The sequence below is a fragment of the Pogona vitticeps genome, chromosome 2 (assembly GCF_051106095.1).
Source record: "Pogona vitticeps strain Pit_001003342236 chromosome 2, PviZW2.1, whole genome shotgun sequence".
NCBI lineage: Eukaryota > Metazoa > Chordata > Lepidosauria > Squamata > Agamidae > Pogona > Pogona vitticeps.
Genome location: NC_135784.1, coordinates 22,287,882 through 22,308,767, shown reverse-complemented (window position 1 = coordinate 22,308,767; position 20,886 = coordinate 22,287,882). Strand labels below are relative to the sequence as shown.

Sequence of the window (20,886 nt, the reverse complement as noted above, 5' to 3'; positions counted from 1 at the left end):
GGCACGTTCTCTGCAGGCAGCAAAGAAACTCCTCTCTTTCCCTCTCCCCCCTCCCCACCTGTGCCAAAATGACGTACCCCAACCGAGGGGTGACAAAAGCAGCCATGAGGCATTACCTGACGGAAAGCGCTCGGACAGCGCTGGACGCTTTGGAGCCGGAAGAGGACGTGGTGGATGTAGGTCCCGGAGGGGAAACTGAGGCAGAATGGCTTCCCAGGGCTGTGGGGAGGAAAAGAGGGGAAAGCTGGGGGGGGGGGGAGAGCTACTGTTAGGCACTGTGAAACTGTGGCCTTGGGTGTCAAATGCTGGAGTGTAGGTGCAGCAAGGTGTTTGAGAGACCGCTGTCTAAAAGCCTCCCTGCATCCTCTTATGCGTTTTGTTATGTGCCTGTGGCTTCCTTTAGGGAGCCAGTCCATCTTGTATTTGGTCTTCTTCTTTTCCTGCTGGCTTCAACTTTTCCCAGCATGATTGTCTTTTCCTGCTCCTGAGGTGCCCAAAGCAGAACAGCCTCAGCTTCGGCGTTTTTGCCTCCAGAGATAGTTCAGTCTTGATTTGTACTAGGACCCACTTGTTCATCTTCACAGCAAAGATCTCCTCCTTATTAGCTAGCTTGATATTTTAATAAAATGGAGGAAAGAAGCTGGAGGCCAAATCACCCACTTTTAACTGGGGAGAGAACAGGGAGGAATCAGAAACCAGTTTGCCCCAGACTGGGAGAGGAAGACCCTGGGAAGTATCAGAGGGGCAGTTGGGGAGGGCGCAAACCAAGAGACGACCCCCCCGATAGATTTCGAAAGAGGGAAGCTCCACTGATGGGCAATATTTCTGGGCCAAGGGAATTGTGCCTTTTGCCCCAAGCTCCTGGGAAGAACACCAAACTTGCCATGAATGTTTCCCAGAACCAAAAAACATAGTGTGCTGTGGCAGTAAACATAAGAGGATTTATTTGGGGGTCCCACCATCTTTCTGGTTTTGATCTATGGGCCCAAACTGATCAACATGGTTATTCCTTTGAGGGGAAAAAAGGTAGGAAATAAGTATTAACACGGAGGGCAGGGGGGTGGGCAAAGGCAAAAGGTTGAGGAACAGACTGGATTAAACTGGTTTGTGCCTCCAAGTCCATTTTGACTTATGGCGACCCTTTTCAGGGTTTTCCAGGTAGAGAATACTCAGGGGTGGTTTGTTTTCCCTTTTTTCTGGGGGCATCCAGGGGCCTTGCAGCTTGACTAAAGCCACACAGGCTGGCTCTACTCGCAGGAGGCCCAGTGGGGGGGATTGAACTCCCAACCTCTGGCTCTGCAGCCAGAGAACTAAACCGCTCAGCTATCCAGCCAGCTAGCAGAAATCTGGTGGAGATCTTGAAAGCGTTCCTTGAGCAAATGAACAGGAATTGCTCACGGTCCTCTGTGCAAGCTGCCAGGCAATCCGATCCCATCCAATCCCATCCCATCCACCCGTCCGTCTGTCCATCCCTCCCTCCATTCATCCATCCATCAAGCCAGCCTCTCCTCCTCCTCCTTCTCTATTTGGGGGTGTTTCCTGTCTTCCAGATGGGCCCAGGGAAACAGATGCCGGTCGTGGGACCCAACCAGATCCTTGACATGCCGCTTTTCGCCAAGATCCCTTTCCTGCCTGGCTCCAACACCATGTTCTACACAACCAATTTGGGGGAAAAGGTAGAGTCTCTGTTTTGTGGGTCTGAGCATACTTTGTGGTGCGTTCAGGACGGAAGCTGGAGGTGTGCAATCCCATCCCACGCCTTGATTGGTGGGTTTTTGGTACCGCAATAGCATTAAAATATCCATATTGTAGCTGTCTAGAAAGTGGGCCTGTCGTGCGGGTTGCTCCAGACGGAGACGCGAGTTCAGATGGAAGTGACTGGAATCCTGGTGGTATTTCTCCAGGACTTCCTTCCCATGATTTGGATTTTATTTTATTAATGTCACTCAAAGAGAGGGGTAAATTTTGGATTCAACAATTAAGTAACTAGGCCTAGGTCTGCCATGAATATACTTATTTGCACATGGTGGAGCCATGGCAAGTCCCCATGGTGGTTCTGTTGATTCTGGAGGTAGATTATATTGTCAAAGATGAAATAAATGCAGGAAGTCCCAGAGGAAGGTGACGATGTGGCATTCATCCTTATCTGGAACGGTGATCCTGACCGCCTGTAGTCTGTCTCCATGTGGGAGGTTAGCCTAGGGAGCTTCTATGTCAATTGTGGCTCAGGTGGTTTTCTTGGGGAGGTTGCATGTGTATTAAGAACGTAAGAGAACATAAGCACATAAGAAGAGCCCTGCTGGATCAGGCCAAGGGCCCATCTAGTCCAGCTTCCTGTATCTCACAGGGGCCCTAGCAGATGCCTCTGGGAGCACAGGAGACAACTGGATACTGTACAGTGGTGCCTCGCTAGACAGTTACCCCACATGACTTTTTTCGCTAGACATTGACTTTTTGCCATCGCTATAGTGATTCGCAAAACAGTGATTCCTATGGGGGAATTTCGCTGGACAATGCTTGGTCCCTGCTTCGCAAACCAATTTTTGCTAGACAATGATTTTGACAGCTCCCTCCGTGCTCGCAAAACGGGTGTTTTTGGGACCTAAGCTTCGCAAGACAGCTATTTAAACAGCTGATCGGCAGTTCGCAAAGCGGCTTTCCTATGGCCGATCTTCGCTAGACAACGACAATTCTTCCCCATTGGAACGCATTAAACAGGTTTCAATGCATTCCAATGGGGAAATGCTTTTCGCTAGATGATGATTTCGCTAAACAGCGATTTCAGTGGAACGGATTATCGTTGTCTAGCGAGGCACCACTGTACCTGTCTCCTGATCCTCCTCCCCTGCATCTGGCCTTTGGAGGTCCCTTCCTTCAAAGCCTGGAGATTATACATCCCCCATCGTGGCTTGTAATCGGCGATGGACATTTCCTCCAAGAATCTGTCCAGTCCCCTTTTAAAGGCATCTCGGCCAGATGCCGTCACCACATCCTGTGGCAAGGAGTTCCACAGACTAACAACCGGCTGGGTCAAGAAATCTTTTCTTTGGTCTGTTCTCACCCTCCCAACACTCCATTGCGGTGACTGTCCCCCCGGTCCGGGTATTGCGTGAGAGGGGAAATTGCTTGAAGGTTCTAGGAAAGTTTCTGCTGGTATCTCTTACGTAGCTAGGCATATTGGTGGCATAAGGTTTGAGGAGGATCGAAACCATGGAGGCCGAAAGGCAGGTGTTGCACACTCCATGTAAACCCATTGATCACAACAACCCCCGGGTGTAGCTTTTAGTAAGAAAAGGAGCTGGTGGAGACGGGACTTGAGAAGCAGACTTGGGGAGAGATGCTTGATTGGGGTCTCCCTCCTTTATTAAAAGGCTCTCCCTTCCTTATGAAAATTCTGAGCCCAGTGTGTGTGAATGGGGCTTGATGTCATTTGCATGTTAGATCTCTTGAGTAAATCAAACACACCAAGGAGGCCTCACAGAAACCCAGCCACAGGCCTCCAGTGGCGTTTCTCCAGACAAGGAGTCCTGGCGGCCCAGTAGCTTCACTCGCACAATTCGCTCCATATGTTTCAGCTCTACCAGCCGTCGGCCACTTTTGACCTGAGCGACCCCTACTGCAAAGTCATGGCCCCCAGATACAAGAGCCTCCACGACCCACACTTGCGGGCCTATTACAAGCGCAAGGACAACCTGCGGAGGCTGAAGAAGGCCGGGCAGATCACCGACAAAAACAAAGTAGGTTAAGTAGGTTGGTTTGTTGTTCCAGCATTGCCATTCCCCAAAGCAAAAGAAATACAGCAAGACCCTCTTATCCATGGGATCAGCCACCTAGAGTGGTCAGAAGACCAGATGGGCGGGGTATAAATAAAATAAATAAAATAAAATAAATAATAATAAATAATTAAAAGGAACAAAGAACAAGCCACTAAAAGGAGCCAGAGACTGTGCTATGAATAGTCTATGGCACCCTCTATTGGCCAGGTCTGATAATGCATGTGAAAACATTTTTTTCTGTTTTCTCCCCTTTTATCATGCTTTATATAGAGCAGGTGACCCCAACCTTTTTCACCCCGCGGATCAGTTGGGGAAGGCAGGGCACTCCCCCACCGTGCTTGTGCACATGCGCAAATGGTGGCGTGGTGCTCACACAGGCATACACACACTCGGACACATGCGCAAACAGCGGTGTGGCGCTTGCATGGGCACATTGGAGCGCACGCGCATGCGCAAATCAGCTGTGCAGGGGTGAGTGCATGTCAGGGGGGGCGGGAGGTCTGGCTCCGCGACCCAGTCTGGCTCAGGCCACGGACTGGGGGTTGGGGACCTCTGATATAGAGCATTTACTATTATCCATGGTTTTCAGTATCTGCAGGAGGCGAGGACTTGGAACCAATCCCCAGCAGATATGGGGGTCCTGCTGTAATACCACATTTCCAAAACGTTACCAGCAGAGGGCTAGCAAAACTCATGCTTGGGTTCACAGAAATCATTTTCTTTTCTGAGGTCCCGAGGTCATTGGTTCCACTGTCGTACTGCTCTAACAGTTAGGAAGTTTTTTCCTGATATTCAACCGAAATCTGTCTTCCTTTAACTTGAGCCCATTGTTGCGTGTCCTGCACTCTAGGATGATCTAGAACAAATCTTGTCCGTCCTCTGTATGACAGCCTTTCAAATATTTGAAAAGTGCTATCATATCACCCCTCAGCCTTCTTTCCTCAAGGTTAAACATGCCCAATTCTTTCAGCCTTTCCTCATAAGGCTTGGGGCAGAAGTTTGACAGGAGGAAGGGCTCTTCTCAAGACTGTTTCTGGCTGCTTCCCAGATTTAAATCCATCAGCAGTTTTTTATTGTCCTGCAGGAATGAGTTTTATTGCCGCAATAGAAGCAAAGTTTTTTTTTCCTCCCTCCTCCTCCCTCCTCCTTCCTTTCTGTTTCTCTCAGCCAAGCCTCAGATGAAGGGGGTGGTGGTAGGAGGAAGTGCTCGCCGGTCTGGCCAGATATACGTCTAGTCACTTTCTCTGACAGATTACACCCAGTCTCTTCATTGTTTAGGCCCTTAGCCATTCCATATGTAAAATGAGCCATTTCCTTCAAGTTTGGTCAAGATTATGTTTCCAAAATCCTTTTGTACTTTTCCGCTCTCTGTCTTGGGGCATTCATAGCTCTGTGCCAAAGGTGGTGCCCACCCAGTTCTGCTTCCAGATGGTGACTTCAAAGAGAGGCCCATCCAGGAATCTGCCTAGCCACCTCCCTTCTCAGTCAGATTCGGTTGCTTCCGACTTTCACTTCTCCTAGTGAAAGTCCTTCCCCACCCCCCACCCCCAAGTTTGAAGGGGTCAAAATCAAGTGGTCTTGGTCAGTTTCAGGAGCCTCCTGAAACCCAACCGATCTCGCTGCGACAAAGACCCACCTCCCTTGATTTTAATCTTTTAATTGTATTTTAAATAATCTATTGTTTCATTTATCTTTGAATATTTAACTTATTGCGTTTTAAATTGTGTGAATGTTAATGTGAGCTCCTTTGGGTCGCTTGTTGGGAGAAAGGCGGCCTATCAATAACAACAGCAACAACAATGGCATACTTATTTGTGGGTCTCCTTTGTCCTTCCCTCCTACAACCACAAACAATACACACGTAAGTCTATATAGTGCTCCGTCCCTCTGAAGCAGTGGACTGTGTGCCCATGAAGCCTCCTGCCCAATAAAATCTGCGAGCCTTAGAGGTGCCACAAAACTCTTAGCAGAACACCATCCTTTAAGTCAGCTTGGGATCCCTCCATTATGCCAACAACAACAACTACAACAAAAAAACCCAGCAGGAAAAGTGCCAAGAGAATGCGGAGGTGGGAAATGATTGCCCTTTTGGGGCGCCCATTTCAGAATTAAATTGGCAGAACGCCCCATGACGTTCAGCAGGTCCTGCTCCTGAGTAGACTGGTGAAGGGTAAGGCTGCTGCTGGTCTCCCATCTTGGATATTATTCATTTCCATGGGTGTTGTGAGAAACAAGCCTCTTGGGGCAGCCAGGTGCGACTGATGTGTCTTCTCCCTAGGTGGTCTGCTCTTTGAAGGAATTCAACGAATACAGGCAGTACTTGACTTCCCTCAAGCTGGAATTTGAGAAACACTACATGAGAGAACAAGTGAGTCCTGGACTCAGCAGGATGGTCCTCCTTGGAGTCCTAATGCATCTCTCCAAACAAGCAGCTCCGGGGGGGGGGGAGCCTTTCACGATCTTTACAGCTGTTTGCAGGAAGGGGGAGGCGAGGCAGGGTTCTCCCGCCCACTCCACCCCCAAAAGTCTTGGGCATCATGGTTTGGTGAGATGGGTCAGCCTCCTCCAACCTGGTGCCTTCTAGGTGTGTTTGACTGACATGCCCAGGAGGATGGCCATACCTGATTCTGGGGCATCCTGGTGTCATCCATCATTTTGGGGGGCAGGGAAGAGGTTGGAGGAAGAGAAAAGGGGTTTCCCTGTGTCTCTATCGTGGATCCCACCTTTCCAGAATCTCCCGGGCAAAAGGACCCATGGGTTCCATTGTCTCTTGTGAAAATACATCTCGGGTTTCTGTCTCCGCCTCTCCCACCCCTATTCCTGCCCCTCCTGGCTCCTCAAAGGGAGAGGAGCCTACCTGGGCCCCTTCTTTGCATTTTGAAAACCTATAGAATTGTTGTAGAATATTCTTATGGAAATGCAAGGGAAGTCAGCCTCCTGTCCCATCGCTCAACATGAAGTAGAACCTGGAAACAGGCTACCGTATTTTCCCATTTATAAGACTACCCAATATATAAGATGACCCCCCTTTCTAACCCTGAATTAGAAAATGTGACCCCTGCTTTTCCCTTCCATTTGCTAAGTCACGGAGCTTAGCAAAAGGAAGGGAGGAGCAGGGATCAAAGGGCTCCCTTTGACTGCCGCTTTGGCTTGCATTTTGCGAAGCCACAGGGCTTAGCAAAAAGGAAGGGAAGGCTCCCTTCAGGTAAAACAGCCATGAAAGGGCTGCATGATCGCAGCCCTTTGATCCTTGAAGCCCTTTCATGGCTGCCTTACCTACTTCCTAAGCCCCGCGGGAACCTTCCCTTCCTTTTTGCTAAGCCCCGTGGCTTTGCAAAAGGCAGGGAAAAGCATCTGCCTTCCGTGTATAAAACGGCCCTCAATTTTTTGCCTAATTATTTAAGGAAAAAGTGTTGTTTTATACACGTGCTTTATGGGGGGGGGGTCACATATTCCAGAATCCATCAGCCAGCCTGCTGGCTGGGGAAGGCTGAAAGGTGAGCACACACCTTCATTACTGATAAAAGGAATGAATCACAACTAACTAGTTATTTGTGATCTCTGACTTCAAAGCTTTGTATTCACCCTAGAATTCCAAAATAAGATCCAACGTGCTCCAGCAGCCACTTGGTACTAGCAACAAGGTGATAAGAGATGCTAGCCTAGCCTTTTGACCCTCCTTTCTTTCTTTCTTTCTTTCTTTCTTTCTTTCTTTCTTTCTTTCTTTCTTTCTTTCTTTCTTTCTTTCTTTCTTTCTTTCTTTCTTTCTTTCTTTCTTTCTTCTTTCTTTCTTTCTTTCTCTCTCTCTCTCTCTCTCTCTCTCTCTCTCTCTCTCTCATCTTTTTTCCTCTTTCTCCGATTCCCAGAAAATGCTGGAAAAGCAAGTCACTAAGCTGCAAGAGGCCAACCTTCTCCCCGAGGGTGCAGACACCTCCAAATATCGAGACTGGATGCTGAAGGAGGAAAGACCCACCATCCTGGAGCAAGAAGCTGTGATGAGGAACCGGTAGATGATGCCGCCTCTTTCATGAGGACTGAGAGCAAAACTAGCACCGGAAACAGGGAGTGGGTGGGGAGAATGAATGGGTGCCTCTCTCAGCCAGGGCCGGCCCTCCTGTTAGGCAGAGTGAAGCAGTGGCCTCATGTAGGAGGTGCTGATGAACCAGTGGTGGGCGGGGCTCGGCTACTATGTCTCATAGCATCTGGCCATTTCCCCCTCATGGAGGCCAGAGGACTCTTCCCCTAAGCTGGCCTGCGAGCCACTGGGGGATGGAGGAGGTTGACTTGTCACCAGGGTGGAAAAAGACAACACACACACACACACTCAGCGTTTGTGGCTTCTTTGAGGAATAGTAACTGTTGCAGGTGTGGTTCTCTTGGTGGGGTTGAAGGCAGAAGGAGCAGAACAGGGAGTGGGTTAGCCAAAGCCATTTATTCCAATTGGAGGAGGTACCAAGGTATACGTACAAAAAAAAGGAAGAATAGGGTGATATCTTTATTGAACCACTAAAAAATAATAATAATAATCACACGGATTGCCAGCTTTTGTGGGTAAATGACCCACTGCCTCAAGCTGTGCACTATAGTGCAGAAAGAATTGCAACTATTGTAGATCTGAGTCCCAAAAAACACACAGCCCGTATCCATGCCGAGTCTGTGAGCACGAGGTCAATTAAAGTGAGCAGGGAGGCGTGGTTGCAAGTTTCAAGGAAGTGGGAGATTTATCTACAAAAACTTGCAATTTGTGTGGGGTTTTTAAGTGGGTCATAAAAATATCGGTGCTCCCTAGTCACGCTGGCCACGTGACAACGGAAACTGTCTTCGGACAAGCACTGGCTCTACGGCTTGAAAAATGGGATGAGCACCGCCCCCTATAGTTGGACACGACTGGACTAAAAATGTCAAGGGGAACCTTAACCATAAAAGTATCAACTTACTCTTGCATTCGTGTAATTCTGAACCACACAACCTTTTCTTTATTCTCTAAAGAAAAAGGAGTTTGCCTACTGCTTTTCTAGGGAGAGGTGTTTCTCTCTTCACCAATCAGGAAGTGGCACTTAATCAATTATTTTTGCAAAGCAGATTAATTCTAGTGGTTTCAGACCATAGGAAATGGAAGGAAGGAATTTATGGAATGAGGAAGTAGCAAGACCATAATCCAGACCCTTAGGCAACAGAAACAAATACAAGTCCGTCCTCTATTCCCCTCCGTCCCCCAGTCCTTTGGCCATGGAAAACTTTATTCAGTCAGTCTGAAACCCTGCTTTGTGGGTAATGGGTTACGTATAATGGAGAAAGGCACAGAGATCTGGAAACATATAAAGAAGCATAAAGGGGCATGACATTAAACGCTCCCGAAGAGTAAGCCTCTTGATCTTGGGTTCAGGCAGCAGAACATCTCTGGCCAGTCCTGCTCTCAGCCCAGCCCAAACATGCCGAGATCGAGGAGGAGCGGGCCAAAGCCACCCAGCCAATTTCATGGCTCCCTGTGGAGTGGAGGGTGGATTGCCCTCGCCCCGGGGTGTCCCACCACTGCATGACCCTGAGGCCGACTGGCTACCTGCAGAAACCCAAAAGAGAAGAAGAAAAGGACATGGGATTCAAATACTTTTATTTTATTTTCTTAAAGGTATTTGGAGCTGATTAACCAGGAATTGGAAAAACTGGAGCAGCTTGCCGAGGAGAATCGGCACCTCGCCTTAGCCCAGGACGATGCCAAGAAGCAAGGGTCGGAGAAGAGGAGGCAGCTTCTCCTCCGGAAGAAGATGGAAGAGGTGGGGCACCTGAGTGGGGCAGGAGATGGGGCCGGAGGGGCCCAATGAGAAGCCCCTGGGGCAGTTTCACTTTGAAAAGGACTTGAAGACCTAGAATCCATCCATCACTCATCTTTATCCCTTGGCTCCCACAAAAAACAAAACAAAAAACAAAAACCCACAATCTTATAGGTGAAAACAAAATAGAACTAAAAAGTACAAAAAAGACAAAAAAACGTGGTGGCACCTTTAATGTTGTAAATGTGGTGGCGTCTTAAAAGACGATTTTTAATACTGTATGACGGTAGTGTCTTTGATATACTTAAATAGACTATCACCAGAACGTTAAACTCCCAGTGACTTTCTTACCAACCAACCATGATCTCTGTATTTTGATACCTGTACTTTGATGCCATATATAAATATTTGTCATGCTCTCTTAGGTCTCCAAACACACACACACACACACACACACACACACACCATGTGGTTACTCCTTCTACATTAAAACCAACCAAACCCTTGTAACTTCTGAGTGAGAAACCCTTTGTTCCCAGGAATGGCGGAAAAAGGAGATGATGCTCCTGATGAAAATCGGCGATGACGTGAAGCGAGAAGCCAAGATCGAGGAGCAGCGCCGGAAGAGCAAGGAGGAGAAGCTGAAGCGGGTGAGTGGAGGAGCCACAGGAGAGGCAGAGGGACCCCCCCAAAGGGGTGGGGTTTGGAGCACTGGAGCCCTCTTGCTCTGCACTCTTGCAGGCAACAGTCCGGCCACCCGTCCGGTGTAGCTCAGGGTGTTTCCAGATGCAGGATCCTTGGTGTTACCAGTCCAGAAACATACAGCACCTTTTCTCTCCTTTGGTGTTTTTGTTGTTGGTCAGAAGAAGGAAAAAGATGGAAGAAAATGCTGAGTTGAAGGAAAGACAGGGTGGAGGGATTTATAGACAGAAGCTGATCATGCAAAACAGCTTCTTTGGTTTTGCGGCAAGGGGCAAACGCGACTGCCTTTCCAAGGGGTGGGTGGAATTTAAGGATCTATTGAGTTTTGAAAACTTTTCTAACCCCTTAGAGCCAGATCTCATTAAATACCTGCCCAGATAGGTTGAATCATAGAGTAATTAAGTTGGAAGGGGCCCATAAGGCCATTGAGTCCAACCCCCTGCTCAAGACAGGAATCCAGATCAAAGCAGGTCTGACAAGGAGGGTGGTCCAGTTTTCTCTTGAATGCCTACAGGATTGGAGCGCTCAACACCTCCCAACGTAAGAGGTAGAATTTCTGTCCTCAATGAAAATATAGCTGGATTGTTGGGGGGAAAAAAACTTGTTGCAAATAACTCAAAGGGCTGCAGCCTTGAGTAGTGAGAGGTACCTTAGGCTGAGTCCTTGCCTGGAAAAGGGCAAACGGGGGGTTCCGTGCTGCAGGGGCGCTCAACTTTGAACCCTGCCCTTTCAACCCTATAGAAACAAAACATGCTGGAGAAGAAGATGGCCCACCACCTGAAGAAGCTGCAGGAGCAGTTCCAGAGGGAGGGCTTCTTGCCTCCTGGCCGGCTCTTCCCCGGAGCAGCCCCTGAAGACCATGGCCCGCCGGCTAAAAGACTAGGTATGGCGGAAGACGGGGGGGACGTTTTCCAAATAGTGGCTGGTGGGCAATAGTATCCATCTGCGTTCACCCCCTTCTCTCCTGCCCCAGGATGCTTCCCCCCCCTCAAACAAGCAGAGACCTCCCTTTGATTTCCCCATTGGGGGGCAGCACCAGGTTTAAGAGGTTCCCAGGATATTGACCAATGAAGGCTCCCCCCCCCATCTCTGTGTTTTTTAGGGAGGCCCTTTTCGGACCTGCCGGGTGGCTGGGGTTTAGGTCCTTCAAGCGTTGGCATTTCCCACAATCCCCCACAGTGAAGGCTGTGCCAGAGGCATCGTGGGAAATCGGCACAGCTCCTCCCCAGCTATGCCCAGGGAGTCCCGTGGCTGATGTTCACCCAAGCGCCCATCTTCCTCTGCAGGAAGGTTAAAGAGATGCTTGTTCGTTTCCTTCTGGTGCCTCTCCTTCCTGGTGGTCCTTCTCCTGCCTAGCTTTGGGCAAAAGCCACTTGACCCCCACCCCACCTCACGCCCTTTGCTGAAAGGAACCTGGAAAATGTGAGGTGGAAATTAAAACACACCTCCTCGTGGTGCCTCACGCCCCCCCTTCCCTTCCTCTGTTGTTTGCATGGCACTTTGAACTGTAAGCTCCTCAGGGCAGGGATCTTTTCTCCAAGTAAATTGTATCTATAAGGACGAGGCTACAATATGAATACATCATCATCATCAGGATGAGCACCGAACTCTGGGGAATCTTATTGAGCCTCAGTTTCTGGGACTCCACAAAATGTTGCTCACACATACTGAAGCCAATCTCAGTCGCTCTGAGGACTAGAACCTTGATTTTTTAATGTCGTGAAACATGGTGCTCTCCAGCTGCTAAGTTCTAGGGCTGAGTGCCAAACCCCGAGGATTTTCACTCCCAGCCCAGGCATTTGCACCCTGACTCTCTTAGCAGCTTCTCCTATTTTCGTTCTTAAAGCGTCCATGGGCAAGAAAAGTAAAGATGACACAGGGAAGGCAACACGCCCAGACCAGAAGCTGGAGGGCCTCCCTGAGGAGAAAGGACCTGGGCTCCCTGAAGGTATGTTTTAATAATCTTAGAACAGAAGAGCTGGAAGGGACCCTCTGGATCCTTGAGTCCAGCCCCTGTCAAGGAGGCACAGTGGGGAATTCGAACTCCCAGCCTCTGAGTCTGCAGCCAGAAGCCTAAACTTCTGGCCTCAGGGGGCGTGGGTTCAAGTCCTACCACAGCACGCATGAAAAGTGATATCGTTCCGCCTGTCTTCTCTCCTGTGGCCGCCTTCTCCCCCCTCCCCATCTGAACCCCGTTCCCCAGGAGGCAGCCCCGCCGGGCAAACCAGCCAAACTTCCCTCTCCAAAGCACAGAGCAGCACGAAGCCGTCCCTTGTGATGCTGCCGCCTGAGTCTGAGGCGGTCCCCTGCAAGTCTGCCTCCTCCCATGAGGTAAGATTTCCCCCTCTGCCCTCTCCATTTGGGCAGGGGTTGAATCCTATGTAAAACAGGCAGCCTTCTCCTGAAGGGCCAGGCGGGAGACAGCCATGGGGTGTCCTTGTGTGTGTGTGTGTGTGTGTGTGTGTGTGTGTGTAGAGTCTATGATCACTTGACTGGCTTTGGAAGGACTGATAGCATTGGGGGGAACCCAAAGGCCATCTAGCCCAGCCCTCTCCCAGAGCAGGTGACCCACAGGCCAGGCGTCCCTCGCAGACGGCTTGTCCGGGCTCTGCAGATGAACTTTCAACCATGGTGCTCAGTCTGGCGAGGGGAAGGGATGCCCGGGGACACCCCGCCCCCGGGCTGTTGGCTCCTGTCGGAAGGGAGTGCTGGGTTCGACTGGGTGCCGCTCTCCCTCAGCCAGCCATGGGGGCCATCCAGACAAGAGGTTCGGGTGTGATCCCCACAGCCCTGCTGATGCCGCCGCAGAATGAGCTCCCCTGTTTCCAAAAGCATCAAACAAATAAAACATGGCCACCCCAAACAAAGGGGCACCCCCAGAAACCCAGAGCCCTCAAAGGACCCGGAAGGTTTGGGGGCGGGCTTACAGTCTTGTGAGGAGTTGGATGGTTCTATTAAACCTCTCGATCCCTTCCCTTCTCTTTCGCGATTCTTATCCTGTAGCAAGAAACGGTCCTGGACGAACAGGAGTCGAGCAAAAAAGAACACTTGGTGGACTCGGAAGCAGGTAAATGCCTGGGATGGGGGGGGCGCGCGCGCCAGGTGCTTCCTCCCTGCAGAGGGAGTGGGATGGGTCTGTGAAAGGGTCAGCATCCCTTCTGGAAATCCTGGAAAGGTCTGAGTTTCAGGGATATCTACCAGTTGCCCTGAGAGGCGGAGGTGGTATTCCTCAGGGCAATGGGCTGAACTGAGGACCAAACCACCTACTGTATTTCCTGTTAGCAGCCAGATTTTGAGGGGGGAAGAACCCTCTGCGGTTTTGAATCTCTGAAAATACCAGCCATTGCCAATCACTAGCTAAACTAAGCAAAGTTGTGTGACTGCATGGGGGCTTGATTTGCTCTGTGGGAATTGCCTGGTTTGCTCCTTTTCCCAGCAGTGGCACAGTGTAAGTGCCAGTGTGAAGCAGCCTGTCCCCAGAGTGTTTCTTGTTGTTGTTGTTTAGTCGTTAAGTCGTGCCCGACTCTTTGTGTCCCCGTGCACCAAAGCATGCCAGGCCCTCCTGCCTTCTACTGCCTCCCAGAGTTGGGACAAATTCATGCTAGTAGCTTCGATGACATTGTCCAACCATCTCGTCCTCTGTCATCCCCTTCTCCTCTTGCTTTGACACTTTCACAACACTCCCAGAGTGTTTCTACCTGCACCTATCTGGGCCCCTGCTAGAGACTACTGTACTCTTCCTTAGGTGTGGGTAGGATTGCTTCACTTTGGTTTGGTTCCAGCATGCCCGATTGCTGGGATTGAACCAAAGCAGACCTTGCAGCTTTTGATTTCTCACCAAATTTCAGTTTCCCGACATTGTTAAGCAGCTTAAGCAAATAGTTTAGCCACTTAACGATATTGGGAAATTAAAAACTCCTCCTGCTCCTCTGTGAAGAGACAGAGGGAGAAAGCAAAGCTCTTGGGTTTTTCAAACCCAATAAGGCCGCCGTACCTTTTAGGATTGTTTTTTTTTAAATTTAAAGCTTGAAGGAAGAGAAGAAGGGCAGCTTTGTTTTCTTTCTTCTCTCTCTTTCTCTTTGAAGAGAGGGGGGCTAAATAGGGACATTCAAGGTCTGTATACCATGTAGATCCAAGGATCCCAGCAAAGGTCATATCACACCTCTGTGCAACCTTAAGCGACTCCACTGAGCCTGTTCCAGCCCAATCCAACTGAGTGCACCTAAGCAAGCCCTAACTTAGGAGTCAAAATTCATTCACCTTCTATGGAAGTCTAATGGATTATGCCTATTGTTGCATTAGAATCACAACATCTGTCTGATGGTAAAATACCTTTAGCAAATTGGAACCAGTGGAGGAAACCTCAAACGCCGTGGTTCCCAACTTTGGGAACCTGAACTGCAACTCCCAGGAGCCTTCACTATGGTCTGTGCTGGCAAGGACTTCTGGGAGTTGCAGTGCAAGGACATCCAGGGACCCAAGTGGGGAACCACTGCTCTAATGAACTGCAAAAAGCTTCCAATCCATTCTCAGCTAATGGACCCTTTCTAATGCGTTGCCTGCAAGCTCGGTGAAATCAGGAGCCTGGCCCGTGGGCTCTTGCCCCCTGTCCTTCTGCCTGCTGACTGTAGGCATCCTTTCTCTCTTGTCCTCTCCAGCAGGCGAATCTCTTCTCCCTCCAGGCTTCGGCAGCCAGGTCTCCCTCTCCAGAGCGAAGGAGGGAGGGTCTGTGGCCAGCCTTGCTGGTGGCAGCCTCAACACCCAGTCGGCAGACCTTGGCCCGGGGGCTGCAGAAAGCACAGATGACCAAGTGGCGCCCTCCGCCTCCGGGGCAGCCCTCAGCACCGGGGGCGCAGCCTCAGCCTGCGGCTCGGCGGCCGGGGGCGGCAGCAAGACGTCGTGTTGCGGTTCGGCCGGTTGCGGAAGCAAGACCTCCTGTTGCGGGTCCGCCGGGTGCGGAAGCACCAAGTCGTGTTGTGGGTCGGCCGGTTGTGGAAGCAAGAAGTCCTGCTGTGGGTCGGCCGGATGCGGGAGCAGCAAGAAGTCCTGCTGTGGGTCTGGCGGTTGCGGAAGCACCAAGTGCTGTGGGTCGGCCGGTTGCGGAAGCACCAAGTCGTGTTGCGGGTCTGGCGGTTGCGGAAGCACCAAGTGCTGTGGGTCGGCCGGTTGCGGAAGCAGCAAGTCCTGCTGTGGGTCGGCCGGTTGCGGAAGCACCAAGCTGTGTTGTGGGTCGGCCGGTTGCGGAAGCACCAAGTCCTGCTGCGGTTCTGGAGGATGCTGTAGTAACAAGTGCTGCGGTTCGGCTGGATGCGGCACCAGCAACGGGAAAGGAACCGGCGGCTCTGACTCCAGCGGGAGCAGCAGCAAACACAGGGCCGACGGGAGGAACAGCAAGAGGCTTTTCTCCTCATCCAACGGTAAGTCTCCTTCAGGAGAGGCAGGGGGATCTCATTTCATTGGAGTGGGTGAGATGAATCCACTCTGGGTTTTAGCCTGAAATTGTACAGGAGCTTTTGAAGATGTTGGACCTGGTGGGGACACAGGAGAGGGCCTTCTCTGTGACTGCTCCCAGACTCTGGAACTCCCTCCCACTGGAAGCCAGGCCGGCCCCATCTTTGCTGTCCTTCCGCAAGCAGTCAGAGACCTTTCTCTTCAAGCAAGCTTTGCCTGAGTGACAGGCTGCCTGAGTGGGATCTTGAGACGGATTGTTCTGCATTACTGCTTTGACTGGGTTTTTAATCTTATTTGTATTTTCCATTTTTCAGAGTGGTATTTGTTTGTTCCTTTTTAGTATTTGTATATTTACTGTTTTTAGTTTTAATATTGTCCTTTAACGATGTAAGCTGCCAGTCTGGCCTCTTGTGGGAGGGAGTTCCAAAGTCCGGGAGCAGCCACAGAGCAGGCCCTCTCCTGTGTCCCCATCAAATGCAGCTATGAAGGTGGCGGGACCGAGAGAAAGGCCTCTCCTGATGATCTTAACACCCAAGTTGGCTCATAATGGGAGACACGATCTCAAGATAGCTTGGGCCCAGCTAAGGGCCTTTTCTCACCAGACAAGGTCAAGATAATATTTACCGTATTTTTCTGTGTATATGACCCACCAATGTATAGGACGACCCCCTAATTTTTACCCTTGGCGGAGGCGGAGGAGCAGTCAGTGGGCAGCCGCAAGAGGCTCCTTCGCTACCGCCTTCCATGTATAAAATGACCCTCGATTTTTCCTCTAAATATTTTAAGAAAAAGTGTCATTTTATACACGGAAAAATACGGTCACTTTTGCAGCAATCCAAGATGTCTCTGCCCAGTTATCCAAGCACGTTTTCTTGGTCAACCAATTTAGAGAGATGTACAAACCCAGGGATGATGTTGAACCCTGTTTCTGCTGTTTTCATTCCACATCCTGGGGTTTGCTGGTGCGCCTACAACAGAATCCCGAAAGAAGATCCCGAAGTATCTTGTGGCGTGGGGTGCCCACACGTCACCCTGGGATTGCCCAGGGAAGGATGAGTGACAGGCCACGCGTGGGCCCCAGCCCAAGCCCCACACAATTCAGCCCTGCCTTCCGCTTCCGTTCCAGGAGCCCATCAGCCCAACCGGACTCCGCCAAAGGCTTCCACCAAAATGACCATGTCTTCGGCCGTCTCCCAGCACACGGTCAGCGAGGGGCCTGGCAAAGTGAAGCATAAGAAGAGAGCGACCCTGATGGTACAGCCTCAAAGCCTTGACGGCAGGAGGGGGGAAGTGGTGGCTGAGTGGAGGGATGTGGATTGTGGGCCGGCCGGGTGGCTCGTTTCCAGATCCGCCTGGGAGACGCGGAGCCCACGTCGTCAGGGCACCTTTCGGGCACTTCCTTAAAACGAAACGTCCCTTTCTTTAGTTTTCCCAGTGTGAGCCGGAAACTCTGCTCAAAGAAAGGAGCTCGAGCAAGAAGAGGCGAGTGGATAAGCATAAAGCAGGTGAGGAGGGCAGAGACCGTACTGGGGGCTGGGGTGGTTTGGGGCCTTGTGCCACGGCGAGGACACGGACCTCAAGGGTGGGATTCAATCAGCTGAAGAATAACCCGTTTCAATAGCCGGGAACGCAAGAAAGCACCCCAGTTTCACTTTGGTTCTTGAACCTTCTGTGAAGAATGCTTGAGGTACCTTTTTTTCTTTAAGGAAGCAGGGCTTGCGCTGTCCAGTCACCTCCGATTTATGGTAACTCCATGAATAATCAATCTTCGAAAGGTCCTGCCTCCAACTGGCCTGCTCAGCTCTCGCAAACTCAAGCCCGTGGCTTCCTTTAGGGAGTCGGCTCCTCTCGCATTTGATCTTCCTCTTTTCCTGCTGCCTTCCACCTTTCCTAGCATGATTGTCTTTTCCAGAGAATCCTGCCTTTTCATGACGTCATCATACAGAGAAATAGTCATAGGCATCCTTCAGTCTCAAGAGACTATGGTAACATGCTCTGAATAGAGGAACAGCGTCTAGTGTGGCTGAGAAGGCCAATTTGAGAGGGACAGTCCCTTCCACACTGAAGACAAATACAATCTGTCCCCTGTCCAGCTCCCTGATTTTTCTGGTTTCGGGACTGCCTCTTTGCCTCGGCCTGCTGGACAAGGGTCTCTTTAAAATGGGAGAGGCCGTGATGCAACACCTGCCTCCAGGCTGAACGCTCCGATGTCAGGGTTTCCCATCTGTTGAGGTCCATTCCTAAGACCTTCAGATCCTGCTTGTAGATATCCTTGTATCGCAGCTGTGGTCTCCTTCTGGGGCGATTTCCCTGCACTAATTCTCCACACAGGAAATCTTTTGGAATCCGACCATCAGCCATTCTCACAACATGCCCAAGCCAACGTAGACGTCTATTGTGGACCGTCTATTGCTGCATTATTCTGCAAGAGAATCAAGGACTTTTGCTGATGGCTTTCTTCTGATGCCGCCTTTATCAAAAGCCCTGCTGTTTCACAACAGTGTAAAGGAATTTATCCACCGTGGTGGCCCCACCCACAGATTGGCCCTCTGCAAAAGGTTTTGTGTAGAGATGGGGATAATTTGTATAACAGGATCCTAAGAGGGGCCAGGCTGCACTCTTTTGTCCTGCTTGTACTTTGCTGTCAGAAGCCATGAGACTTCCAGAACTGTGAGCCTTTCCTGGGGCAAGAGATAAAGTAGCTAGCTGGCCTCAGTCAACCGCATGCCCCGAGCCACAGGCAGGCTACTGGCTCCTCTCTTGCAAGGCTTTCTATTTGGATAAACAGATCTTAGGGTGGGGGCACTGCATATTGACAGCCACACTGTCCGTTGTCTTCCAGAGCACAGAGCCTCAACCTCCCAAGAAAATGACTCGGAATCGTCATATTCTGCGTACCTCCAGCGCCTTCTGTCTAATTCGTAAGTGCCTGGCAGGGCATGGGAACCACAGGACACAGAGAGGAAGTCCTTTTCACATGGTTCAAGAAAAAGAACCCAGGATGGGGCCCTGGAAATGAATGGAGTGGGATCATCCCTATTGGAGCCAGCTTGTCTCAAAAGAGCCCGTGGGGGCGGGCGCTATGCCTATTGGAGCCAGCTTGTCCAAAGAAGACCCATATGTAAATAAGGAGGTGGGCCATGCCTATTGGAGCCAGTTTATCCCATGAGAACCCAGGGTGGGACTAAGCAAATGAGGGGGTGGGACCATCCTTATTGGAGCCACCTTGTCCCAAGAGACCCACCTGTGTAAGACCTTTGCAGATTTGCATGCTTCTCAATGCTACAGTAAGGGACGTGGTGGCGCTGCGGGTTAAACCGCAGAAGCCTCTGTGCTGCAAGGTTGGAAGACCTACAGTCGTAAGATCAAATCCACGCGATGGAGTGAGCTCTTGTCCCTTGTCCCAGCTCCTGCCAACCTAGCAGTTCGAAAGCATGTCAATGCGAGTGGATAAATAGGGACCACCACGGTGGGAAGGTAATGGCGTTTCGTGTCTAGGTGCGCTGGCCATGTGACCACAGAAACTGTCTACAGACAAACGCTGGCTCTACGTCTTGGAAACGGGGATGAGCTCCGCACCCTAGAGTTGGACATGACTGGATTAAATGTCAAAGTTCCCACTGCTGGGGTGCTCTTGCTGTAGTTTCATTCAGCTCCCACTGGTCTAGCCTGGTGGCTGCGGAAGGCTGACACAGAGCCCCTCCCCTTCCCCTGGCAAAGTGTCTTTGGCCAGGATGCTTGTGGTGTGTGTGTGGGGTGCATCGCTGGACCTCCCAGCCCTGCAGCCAGAATCAGGACACCAGCTTGCTCTGACTCTTCCACTGATGGGTTTTCCTTTCTTCTCTCCTCTGTCTTTTCCAGAGACAACTCAGCGCTTCGAGAGAGCCTGAAAGGGAAAGTAAGTCGTCCTGCGAATCGCTGATGGGCTTTTGGTCCATTCGGTCCAGCCCCAAACACTTGAGAAAGATCCACGGGGAAACGGAGGGGCCTGAACCCAGTTTGCTAGCCCCACCGAATAAATGGCATTTGCCTTTTGTTGGGTTGCCATTCAGCCCCTGGCTGAGCAGATCGGCTCGATTTGGGATGAGCCGTAAGGTCCGGGAATAGGTCCCCAGCTGAAAACCCTTCCTGTCTCTTATTTCTTGCCCCCCCCCCCAGTCAAGCTTGCATGGAACCTGTCAGTCACAGAAAGACAGGCATGACTTGTGGGCTGGTGTGTTTTTCCTTCCAGCAAAAAACCAAAAGCATCTTTTTAGAGAGAGGAGGTGGAGGTTGTCATTTGGAAAAAAACAATGAAGGGGAAAGGGTCAACACCCTTTGGAAAAATTCCCCGCCAGTGCACCAGCTAACGGCTAGGAAAATGTGACTCTTAAACAAATAGATTTTCTCAACACAGATCCCTTTATTTAAAAGTGAAAAATCTAATTGCAATTAGAGGCATAGCGCGACAAGAGTCCAAAAGGTCTCTTGGGGCATAAGGCAAATTGTTCATACACGATTATCATTTTATAGACTTGATACAAACATTGTTCACAACACAGACTGGTTCCTCCCCGTACAGGCATTCAATGTAATAGCGAAGGCTTTCACGGCCGGGATCTGATGGTTGTTGTGGATTTTTCGGGCTCTTTGGCTGTGTTCTGAAGGTTGTTCTTCCTGACGTTTCGCCAGTCTCTGTGGCCGGCATCTTCAGAGGACAGGAGTAGGAACTCTGTGAAGATGCCGGCCACAGGGACTGGTGAAACATCATGAAGAAAAACCTTCAGAACACCGCCAAAGAGCCCGAAAAATCCACAACAACCATTGTTCACACCCTTTGCTACTTTCTTGGTCTCCAGAGTACATGGGGACTTGACCCTTGAAGTCAACTATTTCTTAATATCGTGAAGCACAACAGGCTGTCAGTCAAATATTTCCTTTGTTACGTCACATTTCTTGTCACGCTGTCTTTCCCGGCTGTCTCAGTTGATCTTGGAGATGCTGATTTTCATGAACCAAAGTCTGTATTGTGCATCAGGCTTACATGCTGTTTTAATCCCATATTTTTACATTCTCAAACCACCACCACCACCACCATCATCATTCCCCTATCTGTTGGCTTGGCCCTGTGATTGATTGATTGGTTGGTTGGTTGGTTGGTTGGTTGGTTGGTTGGTTGGTTGGTTGGTTGGTTGGTTGGTTGGTTG

At 50.4% G+C, this 20,886-nt stretch overlaps 1 protein-coding gene across 2 annotated transcripts in view; it reads left to right on the top strand.

Annotated features, from left to right (window-relative positions):
- Positions 1 to 666: 666 nt before the first annotated feature.
- FSIP2 (fibrous sheath interacting protein 2) overlaps positions 667 to 20,886 on the top strand; it is a 46,615-nt gene continuing 26,395 nt past the window's right edge. For both annotated transcript variants that reach the window (XM_078388306.1, XM_078388305.1), the window contains exons 1-15: positions 667 to 1,676; positions 3,576 to 3,737; positions 6,055 to 6,144; positions 7,643 to 7,782; positions 9,406 to 9,550; positions 10,087 to 10,197; positions 10,991 to 11,132; positions 12,096 to 12,197; positions 12,453 to 12,580; positions 13,253 to 13,316; positions 14,908 to 15,666; positions 16,827 to 16,954; positions 17,127 to 17,205; positions 18,543 to 18,621; positions 19,562 to 19,598. In XM_078388306.1, the coding sequence (XP_078244432.1) occupies positions 1,380 to 1,676; positions 3,576 to 3,737; positions 6,055 to 6,144; positions 7,643 to 7,782; positions 9,406 to 9,550; positions 10,087 to 10,197; positions 10,991 to 11,132; positions 12,096 to 12,197; positions 12,453 to 12,580; positions 13,253 to 13,316; positions 14,908 to 15,666; positions 16,827 to 16,954; positions 17,127 to 17,205; positions 18,543 to 18,621; positions 19,562 to 19,598 (2,463 nt within the window). In that variant the 5' untranslated portion in view covers positions 667 to 1,379. The remainder of the gene's footprint in view (positions 1,677 to 3,575; positions 3,738 to 6,054; positions 6,145 to 7,642; positions 7,783 to 9,405; positions 9,551 to 10,086; positions 10,198 to 10,990; positions 11,133 to 12,095; positions 12,198 to 12,452; positions 12,581 to 13,252; positions 13,317 to 14,907; positions 15,667 to 16,826; positions 16,955 to 17,126; positions 17,206 to 18,542; positions 18,622 to 19,561; positions 19,599 to 20,886) is intronic.